At 42.4% G+C, this 23514-nt stretch overlaps 1 protein-coding gene across 10 annotated transcripts in view; it reads right to left on the bottom strand.

Moving 5' to 3' along the window:
• Positions 1–16932, bottom strand: part of ABI1 (abl interactor 1) — an 84255-nt gene extending 67323 nt beyond the window's left edge. For 5 of the 10 annotated variants that reach the window (XM_009679597.2, XM_009679600.2, XM_009679599.2 and 2 more), the window contains exon 1: positions 16486–16734. In XM_009679597.2, coding sequence (XP_009677892.2) covers positions 16486–16602 — 117 coding nt within the window. In that variant the 5' untranslated portion in view covers positions 16603–16734. Of the gene's footprint in view, positions 1–15501; positions 15795–16485 lie in introns of those variants that run through there. The other 5 variants (XM_009679598.2, XM_009679602.2, XM_009679604.2 and 2 more) reach the window with 3 other exon arrangements.
• Between the last annotated feature and the right edge of the window lie 6582 nt (positions 16933–23514).

Below are 23514 nucleotides of genomic sequence, written 5' to 3'. Positions count from 1 at the left end.
CATGTCATTAGCATTTCCAGTTGCTTCAAAATTCTCCTTCTGACTTCTTGCACTGCCTATGATTTGTGGAATCAACTGATGTCATAAGGCAAATTTCTTCAGACCTAACATAAAGCAACACCTGACACCAGGGACATTACCCCCAGTTCAAAATACTGACTAATGCCACCCTCAGTTTATCAGCCAATAAGAAGAGCCCTTTGCACTTCTCTAGCAATCTTTCTCCTTTAACACTAAGCCACCCAGGGTTTTGGAACATATGATTGTTCCAGGATGCTAGATAAGTTCTTTAATTTCCTATTAACAGTTACGTTCCAAAAACTTTGATATCATTTGTTTCCTTATAGACTATCTCTGGAATATTGGTCTTTTGTTTTCGGTTAGTAACGGGGCTTGAAATTAAAATCGTTTTCTGTTTACTTTGCCTATGTTCCAGCATCACCCATAACTTTTAGCTCATCTAGCAAAGATGGACTCACTAATATGTTCAAAAACCAGAGGAGAATAAGGTAGAAGGTAGAGAACCACTCTAGCTATATACTTTTTTTTTTGGGGGGGGGGGTGGGGGGAGGCAGGAAGAAGGAGAACCTTTAACTTTTATTAGTTACAACAGTATCTTCCTTGTAATACAGTGCTAGCAATGTAGACTTTAACTGCAGTGGCAGCAACACAGAACCTAACTGGAGTGAATAACTAAGGACAGAGGATTCTCAAGCCATGTAAGCCTTTGAATCGAGACAACTCAGAGTATCAGCTTTGGGGTAAAGTTCTCTGGCTTGTACTAAGTTTAAAAAAAAAAAATCACTTTTCGTAACAACAACAACAGTTTCTTCTGCAGATTTTATTTGCCTCTTCAGTTTACTCTCAAAGAATAGAGCTTGCACACTCAAAAACTCTGTTTTGGTAAGTCAGATGGAAGGAACAAGTCTAGAACATTACAGTAAATCTGTATCTGAAGATAACATGCTCAAATGCTCAAAATTCTATGGCCTTTTCATAAGCTTCCAACACTTATTTCATTCCAGATCTCTAGTCCTTCCCACCCTCTATGCAGGCTTGGAAGCACACCAGACAGCATTGAGCAGGCAAGGTTAAAATAAGATTTGGCATAGAGGATCAAATTACAGCGTCGTCTCACAGCATCACCTCACTTAACTTTCCAGGTATCACACGTGACGTTTCAACATCACTCTGAATCCATACAACAAGGTAGCCTCAACTGCTGTGCAACAGCTATATACTGAAGGTCAGCATCTGCAAAAAGATTAAGTCAAAAGCAAGCAGACTCAAAGCTATGCTTTGCATGGACACTGCTTTCTCCACATGGAAGAGTCCTCCCAAGACAACAAAGCAGGGAGGGAAAGGAGGGAAGGAAAGTCGGGAAGAAAAGTCATCAGCACACTCCTTAAGCTCCAGGAAGAATCTCAAGGCATTAAAACATAGCACCAAGAATTATTCATGCCTTCCAAAGTCCAGCAAATACAGACTGCAAAAATATCCCTAATGCAGGAAGAGTTTCCTTGTTCCAGAAAGAGTCACTATTGACACAGTCTCCGTAACAGAAGCTGCCTAGATTTTACAGTTAAGGCAGTTCTCAAACATCAAAGTATTTTGAAAGCAAAGAAGAAAATAGTGACCATCAGAATGTCAAATTCTCTTCTCACACTTCATAATGCTACATTCTCAATTTACGTTTTCTTTGGTTTGAACAAATATCAAATATAGCAGCCATGTGCTGTACATCTAACCATAATTAAAAATTCACTTGTCTTTGTGGCCTACAAAGTTTTTATATATTTAGTTCAAATGCCTTATCGTCTTTTTCCCAAATGACCAATTTCTGCTTCTTTTCTTTCTTAGAGATTTAGAAGCATGCCTGAAAACCAAGGGATTTGACAGTTTTGAGGTTCATAAAGAAATCCAAACAAAAGAAAATCTTACTCCGAACAGTAACAAACCTTCTCAAACCTAGGGGTTTCTTTACAAAAGAAACACCTCTTGGTTATGATACTACAAATATGAGGGTCTCCCTGGGAGGGAATTGCTGCAAACTACTTAGAGCTTTGTAGATCAATATATTCACTCCAGCAGGAGATCATTCCACAGCCTGCACAGATCTCACAGCACTCGTGCAACATGCTTAGCCCAGAACCCAGTGGATCACCCAGTTTGGTAGTAGCTTGCTTCCCTGTGCAAGGCATAGTCACATACAGCACACAGGCTCTACAGGGATCTCGTGGTAATGAAGTAAGGGACTGCAATAGGAGGACTAACTGCTCTTACAAGAACTGGCACATACATGGAGAAAGTCAACCTAGTTTCTGTTTCTATCTGGTCACATAAGCAGCCGCTAACATTGCTTAGGCTTTTAAGCACTCTTGGAGCTGAATGTATACTTTATTATCTGATACAGCTTGTGAGCACATTACACCCAGCCTCTATTTGAAGAATTATTTTTTATAATGTTAATATTTGAGCCTATGTTTAGTAACAGCATTGCTAAAAGCTTAAATACAGAAGGTCATCCAAATATTGGGTAATTTCAACCGAAGCAAGCAGAAATTCAGGAAAAAAAAAATAAAAGCTCAAGAGAACGGAGAAGAAAAGGAAAATGAGAGGAAGGGAGAACCAGTCAAATACCACTGCTTCTTTCCTCCCCAAAATGCCAACAGGCCAGTAGGTAACAGAAAAAAAATAAATACGGCAACACCTAAAGCTAGCAACACAAAAAACTTTACTCAAAGAAACCAGCAGAAGACAGAAAGCAAGTTCTCTGAGAGGAAATAAAATGTCAAGTTCAGGGGTAAATGACTTTATTTACATACATAAAAAATATAGACACATACACACACTTTAAAAAAAAAAAAATCACCAATTGGCAAGAAAGCCACTGTGCAGCTAGTTAGCACAACAGTAGTTCAAGTGAGGAAAGCTTCCTAGAGATACAGCTGCAACCCCTCTGGCAGACACCATTACAAACAAGTTTTCTAGTCCATTTTGAAGTCTCATTGGTGTTTTGATGCTGCTTATTCACATGATTTCCAAGATCACTTCCCCTTCACATGCAACAGGGTGGGGTGGGGAATGGTGGCATTAGGCAGATGCAAGGAGTGTAGTCAACAGTGCTTGCACTTTCACGTGTCCAGATGCAGCAAAACAGTCACATCCACATCACTTCCAGGTCAACACCTCCCCACAAGCAGTAAAAAAGAAGCCTGTAACTATTCTATCTGAGCACTTGTAGCAGGGCCATCAGGACAGCCTGCTACCACTGAGTCTGTAATCAGCTCGACAGATGAGTGGCCTTATTACAGCCATAGAGGAGCTCTGCTGAGAGAAGCAGTCCTTTCACTATGGAAAGGCACTAGCCCAGCTGTATATCCACCCTTGCCCACACTGCTGCCTCTCTGCACACCCGTGCCTTCTAGAGAAGGCTGGGCACCTTGTCCCCCAGCTCGCTAGAGCGCAGGGGAGGCCAAGGGAGGACAGAGCCATGGAGCAGCATGTGAGGCAGGGCATCCTGGCGTAGCCAACTGCTTCAAGCTTGTGATGGCCTCTCCACACTGTAAGAGAGGCAGAGGAAGTAGCCTGAGCAAATTATGTGCCAATTAAGTCTGCTGACAGGCTTTAGCTACCAGAGGTAAGATTCTTACTATGATGTAAGGAGATGCAAACAAGGCTGGGACCAGAACAATTACATTTTATAAGCTCCGTTTGAAACTGGTTAATTTAAAATAACAAAAAGTAGTTGTGTCCGTGGCAAAAAAAGTTATACCTTGAGAACGAGCTCTCAATTTCACCAAAGAACACAGAGTATTTACATGCTAATGAAATCCTTCATAAATAGAGGGATAAAAGAGAGAATGCTTCTTATAAAATACAGGGTAAACACTGAAGACATATCCAAAGCAAACCTGGAGACTGGTCTGTTTACCACCTCCTCTCCTAACTAGCTCTCACAAGAGAGAGCGTACTTTCCAGCTTCTCATCTTGTTGTCTTTAAAAGGAAATGGAAAAAAATTTTTCTGTTCTAAATATCTACTGAAATTTATTTTCCTAATTACCAAAGAAGGATTTTCTTATCATCACAAATGGCCATATTTTCTGCATCCATTATCTGCAATGATGATGTACCTTCCTTGTCTCAACTTTCATAGTGGTTAGTTTGCATTTAGTCACTTTCTGAGAATTTAAGGTAAATTAGTATCTTCTGCTCATTATTTATATTCTCTATTTGCATAACTCCTTCAGAACTGCTTCATTAAACACCTCTTCTCCTCCAAGGCCAATTTTAAAAGGCCTCCGACTTCATGAGACTGACAGGCATGACTCATAGTATTCCCCGCATTCATTTCTCCAGGACTAGTGGGATGTTATACAGCCAGTAAGTACGCACTTCAGTTCATACTTCCCCATTCCCAATGGTGCTGCAGTAACCCCTAGCAGCAAGCTGGAAAAAAGTAAAGCTACTTCTCCAGTGCTCAGCTGAAGACAGCATGCAAAAACTAATAGTATTTGCTCTTAATGCTGTCCTTCTGCTATCCTGTCACAGAGACCACGACAGAGCAGCTGAACAGGGGTACAAAGAGAAGGTAAGTTACAAACTCTGCTGGGGGCAAACTTACTGCAGAACAGCTATGCAGATAAGGCCCTGTGGGTCCTCATAGACAAGTCGACCATGAGCCAGCAACGCACCCTTGCAGCAAAGGCAGCCAACAGCCCTCCGGGCTGCATTAGGCAGAGGGTTGCTAGCAGGTCCAAAGAGGGGATCCTTCCCCTCTGCTCAGCATTGGCGAGACCACATCTGGAGTGCTGGGTCCAGTTCAGGGCTCCCCAGTGTAAGACAGACATGGACATGCTAGCGCAAGTCTAGCAAAGTGTCACAAAGATGATTATAGACGCTTCTCAGTGATGCCTAGTGACAGCACAAGAGACAATGGCGATGAACGGAAATACAGGAAAGCTTGGGGGGGGGGGGAAGGGGGCTGCTGCCTTTTTAACATTATAAAAGTGATCCAACACTGAACAAAGTTGCAGAGTCTCCATCCTTAGAGATGCTCAAAATCTGTCTGGATACTGTTCAGAGAAACCTAATCTAGTTGATTCTGTACTTAGCAGGGACTGGTCTAGATAACCTCTAAAGGTGCCTTCCAGCCTCAGTGACTCTGTGAGCTCTCCCGCATCTTCCATTGCCCATGATCCTAACAGCAATTTACACGTTGTTCAAGACCCCCAATCTGCTTTTCAATCACACCCCGCACCACTGCCGCTTTCTGTCAGCAAGACAGTAAGTTATTCAACATAGATTATTCTTTTTTTTTTTTTTTAAAAACTCTTAAGCCCTTTCCATGCCTGAGGAACAAGCTTGAATTCCCCACACCTTCTACTTTTAGGACCAAACCCAACTTTTCTCTCCTCAGCAGAGTATCACATACAGAACCATATAAAAATTAGCAGCAACCATTCTACTTTGCTCAGCCTTTAGGTACCATATACCTGCATATTTGGCTCCCCTCCCCAGTAATCAAGCCTCTTTCATAATTACAACAAATGCCTCTCTCAGTCTCTGAACACTCAATATTCATTGCACAAAAGTGACAGTTGCCAGAAACAGATTTTATAGCTTTTGTTCATGGATAGTAGGTTTCAAAAGAAGGAGTTCATGTTAGAAAGCTTTCCACTGATTGTTATTCTCCATCAGTTTAAAGGACCAACTGCTGAGGAGAAATGGAATATTCATCTAGAAGTACCAGAGCCACTATTTAAGCAACGTAAGACTTCTCACTTTGAGAGAAGCATTGTAGGATCCCAAGCTTCAACTACATCTGTAGCAACAACAACTTTCTCCAACCTTCAAACGTAAAGACATCTCAGAATTCTATTAGACATAAAGAATCTGCTGCCATTTAAGACAACATGTACTTGTAATGGCCCCAGATAAGTCTCAGGACTACTACAACTACCACATCATTTCAGTGCTGAGAGTATATGCAGTACGCTGCAGTATTTGAAGAGCGCCTTTTTCGAGTCAAACACTCCAAAACAGACACACGTTTTATCTTATGCAACTCTAACCCAGGAGTTTGCACCACAGAAAGAATAGCTCCTGAGATTCAGAAATCTTGCAACTCAGCCAGCAAGTCAAAAGCCAAACAATCCCCAGATAGGTCTCCCAAGATCCTGCCAACATAAGTGCATTGATCTATCAGGGCCCTGGAGGCTACACGGTATAAAAAAATCCTTCAGGATTAGGCCCAACCCTGTTTTGTCAATACATACACCATTTCCCCTAACAGCACCACCTTTCCCCCACTGTTAAGAGGTTCAAAACCCTCCAAGTAAATAATCTTTATTAAGCTTTGACCACCCATTGGCCTCACACTAACAAAAGGATCATCTTCCTCAACAAGACAGATTTCTCATAAAGGGAAGGTCTGACTGCATACATTTGAGGGGCCTCTTAAGAAGTATACTAGCAAAGAGAATCACGCATATCTCATTGCACGCAGCATCCCCCTAGCTGCCTTCTGTTTCCTCTGTACCCTACTCATCATGACATCCCCAGGTGGTTACAGCCCACTTCATAGCCAAGGACTTGGTCTCAGCTCTGCGCTGTTAAGGATAACCTGAAAAATAAACGTATATCAATGCCTTCAGTAGCTGCTGGTTTATGTGAAGAGCTATTATTCAAATCCACGGTACTAGAAGTTGTTTATCTGAAAGATATCATGAAAAACAGCTGCATAATTTAAAATGCAACACAGTAAAATACGCACTTAAATAATATAGATTAATTTTAAAAAAAAAGGCAAGGGAAAAGAGGTTTTCAGATGAGATCTGAAATGAGACTGAACGTCAACGAGGCGGGTAGAGAAAGAAAGCCTGTTTTAGAGGTGGAAGCTGTGATGAGAACGCTCTTGCATTAAGGGCAGCAAAAGAGAAGGTCCACAGCATTTCGTGGCAGTAAAACAGTAAATGAAACAACAGGTCTAGAAGATGGCCTGTAGCAAGCAGACAGGAGGCTTCAGCAAGGAGAGGAAAACTTGTAATTTCACATTGAGATCACAGGCTAGGAGAAGCACCTGGAAACAGAGAAAAGTGTTGTCATTTGCTGTATGTATGTGAAAAGACAAGTCATAGCATGGCATTCTACTACTACTCAGACATTACTGCATTAGACAAAACTGCCTGGACGCACTGTTCTTCTTGTCTATTTGCTTTTCCCAGATATTTTCCTATCGCACATTCCAGAAAATATAGAGCTCCTGCATGGAGACTACAGTTCAAGTATAAAGACCAATAAGATGCTCAGCTGACAATGACTGTAGCAGGACAAATATCAGTGGGCAGATTCACTGATCCCATGATACAAAAAGGAGATCAGAGGATAAAAGTGAAGATATGCAACTGGTGAAAGGTTACCGGGGTGGGGGGAAACATACTTGTCTGAAAGTATAGCTTGGAAAAAATGTTATCTTGTGAAACAGTGGCGTGAAAGTAGCCAGAAGAGCCGACACCTCAATTTTTTTTCAAGGATATTAAAGAATTGTTATGACTCCAGTAGTAAAATAAGCTGTTTTTTTAATAGAACTATTTATAATATTAAGATCACCCAGTAAGAACATTAAACTCTGAGGATGTCAAATCAGCATTTGTTTAGTAAGCCTCTCCTGTTCAAATACTTGAGAGGCCTCCCTGCTTTCTTAACAAAAGTAACAGGACACAATATTTCACTCTGACCTGTCTCTGAGGTTTAAAATAAAATTAGGAAAAAAAAGATACGGATTCTCTTCTCCATGAGTTCTTTACCTGTTCATCACTGTCGTATTAGAACCTCTGTAACAGCACATGAAGCAACACATTTGTTCTTCTGCTGGGGAAACATATACTTGATTGTTTGAGGGTTTTTGGAGAGGGAGGAAGGAAGAGGGAGGGAATACATTGTTTCACAAATATAAGTGCTCTCTTAAGGTACATTAACACAAGATCACCTGCTCTGCATGCAAAAAAGAAAGCATAAAGCAAGCAGTAGCCCTTCATTCTTGGGGAAACAATTTCATCCCACCCCCAAGAAAACTGTATCTTAGCGCAAGAAATACAATCTTCATTGTTCTTAGAGAACGTTCCACTACGCCAGAAAAGGAAAGACGGCACCCATCTTCCGTAACAGTTATAAAGTGACTTTATTGCAGGAGAGGCACAAACTACAAAAAGTTTCGATTTTCAGATCCCATTTCAGTTTGCCAAAGCATCTGATCTGGATTCTCAGACAAAAATATTATTAAAAAATAAAGTCCTCTTGTAAACAGGAAGACCTTTTTCAGAGTAAAACTAGTTTGTTTTGTCAGATTAGCCACCAAGTAGTTGTTATTGGCTACCAATTTCATCTCATGTTCATACAGACTGTTGAATTTTACAAGTTGTATACTGAAGTGCTGTGCTCATATTTTTCCCAAGTTGAAATTATCTTGCAGGTTTTTTCCCTTCCTTTCTAAACTATCTGCATCGAGTAACAAATCCACACTCTGTCAGGAAGTATTCTTACATGGTTCCTGTTAACAGTAGTAAGGACTTGCATAAGCAATGGATAATGTTACTTGAATAATATCAACCAGAGGAAGCATTTACACTCTAAATTAACCTGGTGGGGGAAGAAGGAGGGAGAAAAAAAGTACACACTCCCTCTAATACCAAGAGGGGAGGTTTAGAGCTCTGCTTTCATTTGATGTATGATAAATAGATTCCTCAAAGATCCAAGCTGTTTGAAGTGCTATATCTTTTATTTCACTCTCTGGAACTAAGCAAATGAAATATTTGACTGAGCTCCTACAGCACAATCAGAAGGGCATGCTGACAGGCTAGGGGTGAAGGAAAGGCACCTGCAGGCACCATCTTGCTTATAGAGCTCTGTTCAGGAGCACATCGTAACCTGTTCTCCACAGCACAGCAGTCTTGGCCTCCAGTGGCTCTGTGCAAGTTTTGAGCTGCGAGAGGGTGTTTCGACAATCCACACAAAACAGTGTCTGTCTGCAGCAGCTGCCTCACCAACAGGAAAAGGGAAGAACCGCAATGAGGTACTACATTTACTATTACAAATTCAGCAGTTACCTCCCTTTATCTAGGGATGGAGGGAAAGGGAGGATCCTTGTGACCAAACCCACCCATGACTGTCCCTGGTGCTCAGACTGGTGGGGGGGGGGGGGGAGGAGGGGAAGAGGAAGGGATGGGAAATGAAGTCAGAGGAATACGGTCCTCAGTAACACAAACACTAAGAAGAACAGGAATGCTGCATGTCACAGTCAACCTGCTTGGGTAATTTTGAATAAGCTTCGCACTGAGTAACTGGGGACCCACAAGTCATTTCCAACTTGGTAACAACAAATAAAAACCTCACCATGATCCTTTTGACTGGAAGTTACTAATTAAGGACTGAACACAGAAAAGAGAGGGTATCTTTCTTTCTCTGGGTCTCAAGGATGCCTTACTACATCAGAACTGACACTTTGTCTACAGAGCTACTACCCTGCTGGTCTGCAGATAAAACAAAATTTCAATCACCAGAACTATCAAACGCAGACGGCTTTCACCAAGAAGAAAGAAGAGGAAAGAGTGCCTCTGCCTGGACAGGGAAACCCATCAGCCTTTTAAAAGAGACAGTATTGTGAGCATTATATAACTCCAGAAGTTTACAGAACAAGCTGAAAACTAGCATTTAAAGGTTCTTAGGAGAACAGGTAGGTAAAACTTTTTACAAGTAATTGGTATTAATGATTTTAATGAAAGTTTCAGGTGCATGTTTTCCCAAGGGATTCATTCCAGTCTCTCCATATTTTTGAGAGGATACAGTCATTGCTATGCCATATTACAACAGAGGCAATTTGAAAAGGGGGTGGGGGGGCAGGGGCTAGCAGTCCAAAACAATTGGGTTCTGTTCCTAAATCTAACAGCAGGTCCCTGTATGACCTTTCACTAGCCAGTTATAAACTCCATGCCTCCATTTACACTTCTGTAAGACGAAGACAGTTCAACATACTAAACAAAGATGTTGGGAAGCAGCACAAGCTTTTGTTTCAGGGTTTGTTTTTTTGTTGTTAAACTTAGATTGGTACTGCCCATACTAACAGCAAACTCAGCCCTCAGAGCTGCAATGCTTCCTGTTTGTTCACAGACTGCTCTTATCTTCATTACAACATGATCCACTTATGAGCCATCCTAAAGGCCTATTTTCTCTCCTTACTGCAAGAGCTGCTCACTGCAACAAGCTCCCCTCGATTTGGAAGGAGAGAAGTATTAGACACAATTCCCTCTTATACACGTCTCCCTCTCTTCCCTCCAGCACTTCCAAATGCTGGGTGCAGTGAGCTCAGCAAAGAGCAAGGATCATGCTTTAATATACATTAACAACAGACCACCTGCAAACTTCTTCATTCCAATACCCACGCACAAGGAATGGAGCGGCAACACTCTTGTGGAAGAAGCAGCATCCACCTGCAGTAGCTTAACCCAATCCATTCTGCCTTTTCCAATTATAGTATCACAGGGCTGACAATCATCTGCTGAAGTACTAGTGGGAAATGGAGCTGGAAAAGAAGCTGACATCTCGTTAGCTTCTTAAATTGAATGTACAAAAATCAAATGAAACATTTCAAACTTGGACAATTCAGGCAAGTTGTATCACTGTCTTATTGCTGCTTTAGAGCTAAATACTTGGCTACATTTTCCAAAATACAGACAACGCACTGGCACAGAAGAAATACATGTCCAAGCCATCAACCCATATCTGAGATAAGGTTTTTTTTTTTTTTTTTTTAAAATACAGAACCACCAGTGCCTTTCATACTGATGGCAAATGTTTAGTTAATCTACCTTAAAAAAAGAACAGTGTTTAAAGTATAAACTAATGCCTTTTCTTAAAAAAAAAAAAAAAAAAAAAAAAGGCAGAGTATGATTTAAACCTACAAAGGATAGCAGATGGTACATACACATTTTATCTCTTTGCTTTTAGCTCTCTAATTTATCATCTCTAAAATTATATTCTGGTATTATGGAAAGTGGACTAGCTTAATTTGCTCTTTCTGTAAAATTTTCCAGCACTGAAATAAAAAAACACTGTATTTACTCTCATGATACAAACTAATTAATCTATGAACATAAAAGCATGCAAGTTCCCACAACACATAAAAGACTTATATTAGTGACAACTTAAGAAGTTTATCCTTTTAAAGCAGGTCATTTCCTGAATTAGACATTCTGAGTGAACTTCTTTGTACTGAACTAAGCTAAGCCACGTTCTATACTTCAGGCAAGTAACTCGAGTGTCACGTCACTTACCAATACTTAAGAAAAAAAATATTGAAAATAAAACAATATTTTTGGTTATGTACTATTTACTGTACAGGAAGCACAGAACATCTGAACTATCAGAGGGAAAGCATTCCTACATTGGCACCGAAAGATCACATTGGGATTTGTACAACTTTTATACGCCGCATTCCTTGTCCTCCAACCCCAACACCACATGTTTTTTCCACCAATTGGAAAGACACCTTCAATTTCCTGTAATAGGGGTCAAACTGAAATCTGACTCTGCTTTTGTTTGTTTTATTCAGAATAGCTTGTTTAGTTGACTCTTCAGTTTTCATATACCAGTTGGAAGCTACAGGAAGAAACAACACAACACCAACCAAAATCACAAGTTTAAGCAACGCAGTGCTTACTTCCTTAAAACGTCTTTGACTCAACTTATTTTCCAAAGCAGCTAACTCTACCCACTAGAGACCATCAAGATCATAATTTACACAAATGATTTGTATTCCAACCTATTCATTTACAGTTTCTCACAGTCACATTAAAATGATATTTGAGCTTTAAAAAAAAAAATTACTAATGAATCTTCCCAAGTGGTCTAGACAGAAAAAAAATGATGCAAACTATGCATTTGTCTATGCATCAACAAGGCTACAGGAGATGGCCAATTTAAATAGTAGGGGAAAGTTCTAAGTTGTGTTTTACAGAAGAGGCATCTCTGTGCTATACCAGGCAACAGAAGCTGTTCAAGAGGAAGTCTTCAGCACAGTAACACTGGAAACACTGGTTTCCTCTGTCACTTTTAACTCTTCATAAGCTACTTACTGTAGACAAATCTATTAAAAACTAAAATTAATTCAATTCAGCCTGGAAATTGACTAGTGAATCTCTCTAAAAGTTAGTATTTTCAACTGAAGAGTCATAATTAGAACTGTAAATACTGAAACTATGTTATTTCTGTACTACCGCTGATAAAGTTTTCCTAGAGTTTGGGATACTGATAGCAACGTAGTACCTCAAATTCCTCACCAGCATCTTCAGTTTTATGCTCTACCTTTTCAGATATCCTTTTACCGCTCCACACTCCCCACAAGGGGCAGCCACAGATTTTATTCTCAGACAAGAGGATTTGGGGAAAGGCATAAGGCACTGGAACTTACATTTGTGCAGAACCTATGGAAAAGTTCCTTTTATTTCTGTTAGAAGATAGTTCCACCTCTGCTCTTTCCACTGATCCTGCTACACATTATCATAAAGGCATGCCTATTTACAAGTATATATCTACATCACTAAGAGGGCAGAGTCACATCAGTATTCTAGAGTGCCGAAAAAAACATTTAGAAAGAAAAAAAATGTTAATTTATTTGTGTTTCAAACAAACTTAAAAATAAAAAAAATCACACACACTCAACCACTACCTCATTTCCAGAAGGAAAAAATCCACACTGCCAGCTAAAGATCCAAGGTTCAAAATCTGCTTTTCAAAACTATTAGAAGAGTTTAAGTCTCTGCTCTAAAAGAAAATAAGAATAGTCTTCTACCCACTTGTCACTTAAGCTTCTATCCAGAAACACAGGATTTTAAATAGTTGCAAATTTAGTAATGCAGTTATTTATACACTTTTTTTTCCTTCTAGTCAAAGCCTAAATCCCCATGAACAGCATCAAAACTTCCTTTTATTACTGTTTCTGCACTTGGTTTCCCTTCCCTTTTTTCTGTCTTCTTCTGTCTCCTCTCCCTCTAAAACTGCCACCATACTGTAATTTCCTTTTAGCACTGCAGTTCTTCATTTAAAAAAAAAAAAAAAACCTATTTGCTCTGCTTCTCCCAGATTCTTTTCCCTTCCTATCAGATAAACCTTTTAGATAACCATGGTCTGGAGGGCAAACTCTGTTACTGCCTGGAATTCTAATTTATTCACCGCCTGCCTGAGCAAGAAACTGCTTCCTGCTTGCCCAAGAACAGTGATTTTCAGCTTGAAAGCCCCAAATGCTCTTCTGTCATCTTTCGTGACCACTTCAGCAAAAGGATGCTTACTGTCAATATATTACATACACCTTTAGGGAGCTAAGTTCCATGGAGGTGTTGCTGTTTTTTTGGTTTTTTTTTTTTTTTTGGGGGGGGGGGTGTACGTGTTTCAGGGGAGGGGGTAGTTGAGGTTTTTTTGATGACTCCATAGAGACATTGAAGATAAATTTTCTGGAAAAGCTGGAAAGACTCTGGACTTCACCAAATTACTCCCAGCAGCCAGAATAAAATCAGAGAGAGAGATAAAGAGAGGAAAAAAAAAAAAAAAGAAAAGAAAAGGCTCATATTCTTTTCAGATGCAAAAATACAGATATAGTTTGAATACAGTAATATCTTTTCCAAAGGAAAAAAAAAAAGCTTAGTATTCTTATGAAAGAGAATTATACTTTTGTTAAAGTAAACAAAGAATTAAAAAATAATAATATCAAGAGTTTTGAGTGAATGAGTGCTATTATAATTATTGTAAATTGTTAATACCAGCAAACAGAATAATCAAACTTGTTCCATCTCAACCTCACCATGCAGAGGAGGTCTGAGTACAGAATAATAGATTTTATACTAAATAGCACACAATCTTTCCCATACAAAGACAGAAAACTATCCAGACTCAAAGCTATCCAAACTCAAAGAGGACAGTTTGAGTCAGTTACATAGGACAAATTATGACACATAGCCAATCCTAAACTATTTTAGCACTCACTTAACATATAGGTTCTCCATTCTGGCCTGTTTTTTTTTTTTTTTTTACCCCCTTCTTTTTAAATGCTCCCTGTTGCATTGACTATTAGTTACTAACTCAATTATATTAAACACAAACAGTTTACATTTTGTGTTGGTTAAGCCTCTTCCTCTTTCCTCCCTTCCCTTCCCATACCACACACGCACGCGCACACACACACACATACATACACACACTCTCCCAGTCCTCACAACCCAGACTCTCAGTGTCATATTGCCTAATCCTGCAGTGGCACGACCACAGGCACAGGAAGTATAATCTGTTCAGTAGTCCAACTGGAGAGCAGATGGCTTTGCACAAAGTGCTGATTAAAAAGAAAAAAAAAAAAACCAAAAAAACCCTCTACCAGACATTCAAAAAAAAATCAGTTTTATAGATATATTTGCCATTTTTACTGACTTGAGTCTGATCTGTGCACCATGCAAGCTAGGTATACATTCTTCAGAGCTGCTGCTTAAATCCTTATTAGGAATTTTAGAACTTCAGCTTCCTTCCAAAAAGGATAAACACAGCTGTACACAGATAAACCATCAGACTGTACCAATTCCATATCCAATTGACCCTGATACTTGAGGTGAAAATGAGCTAGAGGGGGGAAAAAATCCTGACAAACAACTGGATGAGAAGGAGTTTAAATGTTTTTTGCTTGCTTGAAAAAGAGAAGGCAAGTTTTAGGACCCTGAAAAAAATCATATAGCCGAAGATACTCTGCAACTTTTTAACACAGGAGAAAAAGTCAGGAGACGGGTCAAAACTTGTGCTGTAATTACCATACTCATGTATTTGTCATAATTTCCCATGAGTAAAACTAAATGAACCTCGCCTCTTAGAAGCATTTATATCAGCAGCTTTATTTGGGTGGAGCAAACAAGTCGGAAGAGTAAATACACATCAACTCTTATTGCCTCACAGAAAAAGAGTCTTAAAAAACACGGCTCGTTAGTACAGCTTTAATCTAAATACCAACATTAGCTCATATTAAAAAAAAAAAAAAGAAAACAGATTCCAGTACAGATTCTTATAGCCTGGTTTTCAAGTTTGCTGCTCCATTATTAAAAATAGTAAGTGTACTAGCAACAATGGACACCAAAGATTTTAATAACACTTATTAAGTACTCATTACAGGTAGTCTAGTATTACATTCAACAAGTCAACTTTACAAGCTGTCTAGTAAGTAGTGTAATTTAATTGCTTTTTTTTTTTTTTAAGAAAAAATGAAAGAATGTTTAATCTGAGCATCTCTTCGTGGCTCTGAATCCACATCAGTATGGCTACATATACAGATCTACATTCCGACTTAAATGCTGCAAAGCCAAACCCTCAAAAAATAAAATAAATTAAAGTGTGCTTAAAGTAGCTTCACAAAAATGACTTAAAGCAAGGCCAAGAAGCACCAGCAAGCTACGAGGGGAAAAAAAAATACGCACTGACTGGTGTAGACAAGCTTCAACCAATGGAGCCTCTTCCAGCAACAGAGAGCCGGTCTAAAATTACTGTCATAGGATGGTTGAACTAGGAAGCCTCCAAGAGGCACAGATTGCCATTTTGAAATACCACATCACGCTCACACGTTAGCACCGGTATGCCGGCCGCTTCCTGCTCTCACAAACCGCTCCTTTTCACGATTCAAACCTGCAGCGCATCACGCCAAGACAGTGATTCGCGGGGCCTCGGCGAGAATTACGCGGCCGGGATTAAAAGCAGAATTTCCACGGCGAGGTCCCTCGGGCGACGGCCCTGCGTGATGTCAGCCGCGCGCGCGCGCCGTGCCCCGCCGCCCCCCCCCGCCGCCCCTCAGCGCCGCCCGCGGCCCCCGCGCCTCAGGTGCGAAAGCCGCGCGCCGCCGCTCCACGTGAGGCGCGGCGCTGCCCGCCTCACCAACCGCCACCAACCGCCGCGGCGGGCCCGCCTCGCCGCCCGCCACACCGAGCGCCCCGCGCTGCCCCGAAGGAGCCGCGCCGCCGCGGGGCGACGGCTGACGGGGAAACCTGAGACACCGGCTCTGACCCGGCCACACGGCGCGGCTCACAAGCCCCACCACCATCCCCCCCCCGCCCAGGGAGGTCTCCGGGATGTGACTCATAATAAATAAATTTAAAAAAGAAAAAAAAAGACACACCCTCTGAGCCGGACTGACATAATAACCCCCCCCCCTTCGGAGCGGGGGAGAGGAAAATCCAGTCGTTCAGCGAGAAAAGTTAAAAGAAAACGCAAATCCGGGGGAACGGCGGAGGGGCGGGGGCGGGCAGGGAGCCGCGGCGGGGGCAGCGGGGCGCCGCGGTGCCCCAGAGGCGGCCGCGGCCCCGGCTCCGCGCCGCCGCCCGCACCGGAGAGCCGCCCTGCCTCCCCGCCCTGCCGCCAGCCTCCGCGCCCCGGTGCGCCGCACGGGCGCTGCCCCCGCCGCCCCTCACCTGGATGTAGTTGTTTTCGCAGTAGTCGGCGACCCGAGTGAGGTTCTGGTAGCTCTCGAGCAGAGCCCGCTTGCCAGAAGGGATTTCCTCCTCTAGTAACATCTGCAACTCTGCCATTTTCCACCCCTCCGCATCGCTTCCTCCTGCATTAAAGAGACAGCGGCAGCTCCGAGCTCACAACCCGCCTGGTATTGTGGGATTCCTCCTCGCCTCGCTTTCGTGAGCTCTCGCTTTCCCCACCCATCCTGCCCCCTCGGAGAGAGGAGGAAAAAAAAAAAAAAGAAAAAAAAGAAAAAAAAGCTCTTTGCAAAGGAAGCTGGGAATCGTAGGCACCGCTGCTCCGCGTAGGGCGCTTGCGCGGCGAGGCGGGCGCTGCTCATGGCCGCCGCCCGCGGCCGCGGCGGGATGGTGGCGGTGCTCGGGGGGCCGCCGCTGCCCTCCCGGCGCGGCCTCCGCGGAGGGAGGCGGGAGAGGGGCCGCCGGCCTCATGAGGGGCGGGCGGGCAGGAAGGGAGGGAGGAGGGAAGGGGGCAGCGCCATCCTCTCGCCGAGCTGAACGAGGCTGTCGCGGCGGCGGAGGGCCTGGGCGAGGGCCCGGGGGTCGGTCACGACACGCATCGCCGACCGCAACGCGCGGGCTGCGAGCGCTGCCCCCGCCCCTGGCTCTCCGAGCCCTTCTCCAGCGCCTCTTTTCCTGCTGCTCGTTTCGTCCCTCCTCAGAAAAACCCAGTCCCACCAGGGCTGCCCTGGGCGAGGGTCACCTCTCCAGGAGAAGCGGCAACAGGGTGCGGGGTGAAGCTCTGCGCTGGTGCTCTGGCCAGCGACCACCTCAGATGGGGCAGGGCAAGGCTCGAGCAGCATAACAGCAAAGGGTGGCAGAAATTGGTAAGGTGGTAAGAGCGTCACAATTAGAGGTAATTAGTCCGAGGGGAAGTCTGTTCCCAGCTGGTTCTCCCGTGGAGTAGGAAAAACACCAAATCTAAGCTGTGTAGATTTTTTTTTTTTCTGGGCCTGCCCAGAAGTGACAATTCACAAACAATTAGCATTTATCTTTTTAATATCATAAGAAGAACTTAAATATTATACTGGGATGAATACGTTATTTGTGGCACTCTCTTGCCGTAGTTGTTAATCGTTGTTTAGGCTTTTGTCCAATTGTTGTTGAAAAGATGTGATGGATAAGGGTCCAGTGATTCTTCAGTAAAATATTTTTTGCATATATTTTTTTGAAAGTCAAATCCTCTTTCCGTGTTCATACCAGAAAGAAGCCAATAACAGCAGGTGCCTTATGTGCTGAGAAGTCCAAGCCTGCCTTCCAGTAAGTAGCAGGCCCAAACAGAGCTGTTTCCTAGCTCCATTATTCATGCCTTGGCTTTGCTTGCCTTGTGTACGCACTCACAAACACAACTGGGGTCAGCCTTTGCATTTTAGTAATTGTCCTGGAGAAACCCATAGCAGAGAAATGTCAACGTATTTAGGAATGACACCCTCAAAGACATCCTAGTAAGAGCAGATTGCCTTAAATTGCGGCACAGTCATGGTATTTTGCATGTTCATTGTCCAGTGGAGTCCTTTCTCTGTCTGTAGTACTGAAAACCACTCTGGGCAGGATCCTTTGGCATACCTGCTTGCCTAAGTCAAGAGAAAGGAAAAATATATCTGCCTCTCCCTGAGAGGTCAGCAAAGTCCAGCATCTCAGTCTAGAGCGCTGGAACCAAGCATGAATGGCAGGGGGCCTGGGAAGGACGTGTGGGCCTGGGAAGGTCTTTGCAGCTGGAGTTACAAAAACCACCACCTGGCTGGGGAACGGTGAGACAGCTACACAGAAAGGCATTCCAGTGCATCCTGGGACATCGCAGAAAGGACCTGCTACAGCACTTCCTGTGGGATAGAGAGGAGTCTACATTGCTCCGCAGGTTAATTCGTTTGGCAGCTCAACAAAATTGTTTCCAAAGTGGTTTCGATAATTCTCTTTAGGACAGCATATAATTTCCAATCAAACATTTTATTTAGGATTTTAGGTGCCATTTTAATATAAAGTAAATTTGATATGCAACAGTACTGAAATATAGACAAGCCTTTAATGGGTCCCACAGCAAATGTGATCAGAAACTGTCTTGGGCACTGACTTCTCCTTGTTTCCAGCTATAATACAAAGACAAATTTCATGTCTTTATTCAGTCTGGCTGCAAATTGCTTAACGCACCCATTGGCTTGGATGAGTTTGTAATTACCTACAGATCAAAGACTGACTTCATGGAAGCTGTTAACATCCTCAAACGCAGCACAATTGTTGGTAGTTCTTCTTCAAATGCTATTGCTGCCCCTGTATGAAGGGTTGGCAGATGTTTGGGGTCTTGAACATCAACTTTTTTCAATATTGGAAAAATCAGTTATGTGTATTTTGCTAAATGCATTGTGCTTCGCTTCAGTGGGCAAACAAGCCCTAAAAGCAGATGGCAGAACAGCAAGCTGAGTAGGGGAGTGGTGGCCCTTAGTGAATACACCCTCCTCAAACAGTAGAGCAGAGGCTTCAGGTGTTCATACGGCCCCTTTCCCTCCATGGATCTCAACCCAAAATGCCTTGCATAAACCCCAAACTTGCCAACTCTTCCTAAAGTGTGATTGCAGCCCAAGAGGAGCTTGGAAGACCGCATCAAAGAGCGCCATCTTGTGACATGTGCTACAGCACTTGTTGTAGCCTTACTTGCACAGCCAGGGTTTAACCAGTACATAGAGGATAGAGCTACTGCAAGTATAGAAACACAACAGCTGGCTCCACACCGAGCTAGGTCAACTCCAGCAGAACTTTTTAACTCAGTGCCATACAACCACAGGTATGTTGCTGCTAGGCCAGGCTAGATGAGAGGCACTGGGAAACATAGTGTGGATGTGCTCAACCAGATCAGCAGGCCTTATTAGCTCCTGATCCATGTTAGTCCTCCTGGTTTCAAAATGACTCCCTGGAGGTTCACCTGAGTGTCTTTACAGTGTGTTCCTCATCTCTCAGGTTCTCAGGGGATGTATTGACTCAGATGCACTAGACCCAAGCTGGCTCCATGAACATGTATGGTGTGTACACGAAGCAATTCCCATGCACCTGAAAGCACAGACGCATTCAGGTAGCTGTATAAGAACTTGCCAAACCTAGCAAAACCAGCACTGAGCCAGAGCCAATAAACCCTTGGACCTAAGTTGACCTTTTTTGAAGACACTGGTGTATGTCTGAACTGCGTTCACCATGGTGTCCTTTAGAAACTGTTTTATGCTGTTTTTTTTAATTATCACACTTTCCCATAGTTCTAGACAATGAACTGTTGATGAGAATGGAAAGTTAACTAACTTGCTCAAGATTTATGAAAGTGTGCAAGAGAAGTGAGACTAAAACATTTTACTAGAGCCTGGACTGGTGGAGAAAAAAATGTAATGATGCTCTTCAAGCTCCAACTAAGCAATCATTAGAACGAGATCTCATTCAGAGTAAAGTGTGCTTGTGTAACTCTGTGTCTCAACTGCCTATATGAGCTTCACTTCCCCCTCAGTGGGCATGGTGGTCTCCAGGGGCAATACTGTCCTTCTGGGACGTAGCTCATTCCTGACTAGCACAGAAGAATGTGGCTGTCTTCTAAATGCATCCAGCTGTAGCATCAAAGCAACTTCTCCTGCACTATAATTTATGTAGTTCTGTAACTGTCTGTTCTGTTTTCTAGGCCACAGATTGATGTATGTCTTTGTTTTTCCCTTGGGAACAGTACTTGCTTCAGTAGTGTTGATTGGAAAATAACCATTTATTTCTTGTTGGACGGTTTCTCGGCTGGATCAGTTCTTGATCCAGCTGTCTAGCCACACAAGTGTTTTTGACTAGGGCACTGGAGAGGGAGATGAGGGATCAGAGGGGACAGCTGGAAGTGTAGGGGACATGGCACCTCTTCGGATCAGCCATGTCAGCTCTACTGCCAAATGCCAAGCCTCATGTTCTTGTCAGAAAATTGTTATTGATTACTGTGATATAGTTACACAAGTGCAGCTGTACTAGGACAATCCTACATGAATACTTACCAAAATCTTTTTTTTTTCTGGGACAAAAAGAGGCTTTTTTGGTGTTTCTTATTCCATATTAGAAGTAACTGGTCAAGAAGCTACAGAGCTATATTGGTTTGCCTTCCTGTGCTTTAGATCTAGCACACAGAGATTTACTTAAGAACTAAAATAATTAACCGTGTTGATATTTTAATTATCATCACAGGGTATCTGAGTGTTGGAGAGATGAATGAGGTTGTTCCCGCTTCTTGGAGATAATTTGCCGGGCTCTCTGCACTCTCCTGGGCATCTCTGCATGTGCTTTTCTCAAGTAATATTTTTAAGTTTTTCATTACAGTTGTACCAACCAGAGACGTTCCCTCCCTCCTCACTGTGAAGGCAGAGATATTTGGAGCTGGCGTGCTGTAGGGCTGCGTCCCGGTGCTGCAGAGGCTGCGTGCTTGGGGTCTGGTGCCCCGTCGGCGGGACACCTTGCCACTCGCGCTGCCAGTTGCTAGGCAGCAGGAGAGCTCTGCCACGACAGAGCATGCACACGCCAACCACACATTGCTAGGCAGCGTAAGCCGCTGGAGAGCACAGAAATAATAAGATTCAAAATTGCTGCCTTGAGAATGCATAAGATAAGAGCAGCACAAAAATAAATAGCTCTACTGTATTTTGACATGACCTTTCTCCTCTAATATATTTTCACTTGCAGGATTTGCCTTCTGTCTCAACCTCATTTTTCATACAACTCTCTCCTCTTCATCCCTCCTGCATGCTTATCTTTGCCCCTCACCAGTGCTCTGATCCCAACAGTCCTTCCTTTTCTCTCATTCCCACTAGCCTTTACTCAACCTCTCAGCTCAGTTGTTCCCCTTCCTTGCTCTGCAGGAGCCCCTGTTCCTTTGGTCTCATTTTGGCTTGCTTTCTTCTTTCGTTTTTCCCAGTTTACCCTCTGGCCACCAGGTTGCCTCCTGACTTTGCTTTTCCGTTTCCACTGCCCCAAAGATATCCTTCCACATCTTCCCTTCCCAGCTCCCTATCTAAGCCATCTCTGCTGCCCATCACAAGAAGGCACTCTTCTCTTCTGAATCCCCTAAAATGCTGCATGCCAAGAAGGAGGAGGCATCCACTGGCCTAAGAGCACGGGAAAAGTGGAGCACAAAGAAACGAATGATGAAGCCATAGATATGTAGAACCTCAAGAAATCCTACTTCTTTCTACCTAGTCCTAAACCAGGAAACAAGGCTGTTATGTGACAAATGTCAAGATGGTCCACCTCTTACACCAGTAACAAACTATTATAAAAACATTGTGAGGAAGGGACAGCTTTAAAGCAGCCATTTTGATGCTTTTGATGGATTTTTGGTGCAGATGATTTTCTGACAGTGATCCTTTTTATTAACAGAAGAATTGGCCCTCTTTTATTTAAGGACTTTGTAGGGTTTCAATATGAAAAGAATCATCCCGTTGCAAGGGGTAGGCACTGAATGGTAGTCAGCTTTCTAAGTAGACCCATGCATGTTTGGCCATCATTAGAGGGCTCATTGGAATTTACTGCTGAGATACTCGTTTGTTGAAGGATGCCAACTCTTTAAAACAGAGCACTTTCTTTGATCTGTATATATGAAAAAAACTTTCCCAGGGAAAGGTTTTTCTCCCTCCACAGAGCTTCTGGGTAAAACCAGAAAGAGAAAGACCTTGCCCAGAAAAGGCAATATCCTGGTAATTAGCGGTGAAAGGGAGCGTAGCAGATCCAACATCCAGTTTCTAGCTTCCCTGACTGAAAGCACGCAGTGGAGGTGGATGCCACATGCCATCACTGTCCTATTCACTTAGCTCTTTTGGAGTGAGCATCCCTAGTAGGAAGAAGACACCTCTCAAGCTCTTGAGAAATGTTTTGATGTCTCAAAACACCATTAGCGCCATTTCTCTTCTCATGGTTTGCACTGCTTGGTAAAGGCTATGAGAACAGCATGACTGAAAATGTTCCAGTGTGATGCATATGCCTGTAGAGCCATCCTAGGCTCGGTGGGGCTTATTGGCTCAGATATTATTTCCAAGGTCATCATGAATATAAGTGCTTCCTTGGGATGCAGAGCCTAGGATGGCTCTGCAAATTAATACAACACTGCAAAGCGTCTTGAGACCACTGGCTAGGGCTGAACCCAAACTTAATAAGCTCTCCTATATTTACACGTACAGAACTGAAGTGTCTCTGGTTTCCCTGGAGCATCTCTAATATAATCATTTTATCCCGTTTTTTGTCTTCTCCGTCATCTCCCAGTCTCCCATTATCCCAGATATATCTCCCTACATCCAGACTGTAGAATAACATCATCTAGATTTTTTATGCATCTCAAAATTGATTAGTCCTCTTTTATGGCTATACCTAACTGCAACCTCTAGTGTAATTTATTTTCTATCTTCAATACTAAGTTTCTCTACATTAATTGGATGGGGAAACGCTAGAAAACAGTCCATGTGTGTGTTTCAGTTCTCAGTGTTTCAGAGCTAACATTTGATCTATCCCTACAGATTTTTAAAAAACAGTATTTTATCAATTTAAAATATGTATGTATATCCATTTCCGTGCTGAATACAAAGAAATCAAAGACTCTGCAGAAGGTTCTTAAAATAATTCAAAACTTTAAATAAAAGAGTATAGTAGTGTGAAGATAGATTAATTGTACAACTGCAGTTTTTCATTGTATGTAAGGAAACGTGAACATAGATCGGAATTACTTCTATGTACTTCATTTTTAAGAGATTGCTGTTTTCTGGAACCCCATCGCTTTTTGATGCATATTGAACGCATTCATATTCTACACTGATTAATTTGTATGTCTTTTTTTTTGCATTTAAATATATCCTTCATTGAATTGCAGCTTTCCATCATAAAATAGAAAAGAAAAAATAATTAAATGATAACATCATGCTACTATAGAAATAGAGTGCTGTTTTCCCAATAAAAAATAAATATTCAACAACAATTCTGCAGTGTTAA

The sequence above is a fragment of the Struthio camelus genome, chromosome 2, assembly GCF_040807025.1.
Source record: "Struthio camelus isolate bStrCam1 chromosome 2, bStrCam1.hap1, whole genome shotgun sequence".
Classification (NCBI taxonomy): Eukaryota; Metazoa; Chordata; class Aves; order Struthioniformes; family Struthionidae; genus Struthio; species Struthio camelus.
The sequence above is the reverse complement of the archived record's forward strand: the minus strand, read 5'-3'. Positions and strand labels throughout refer to the sequence as shown.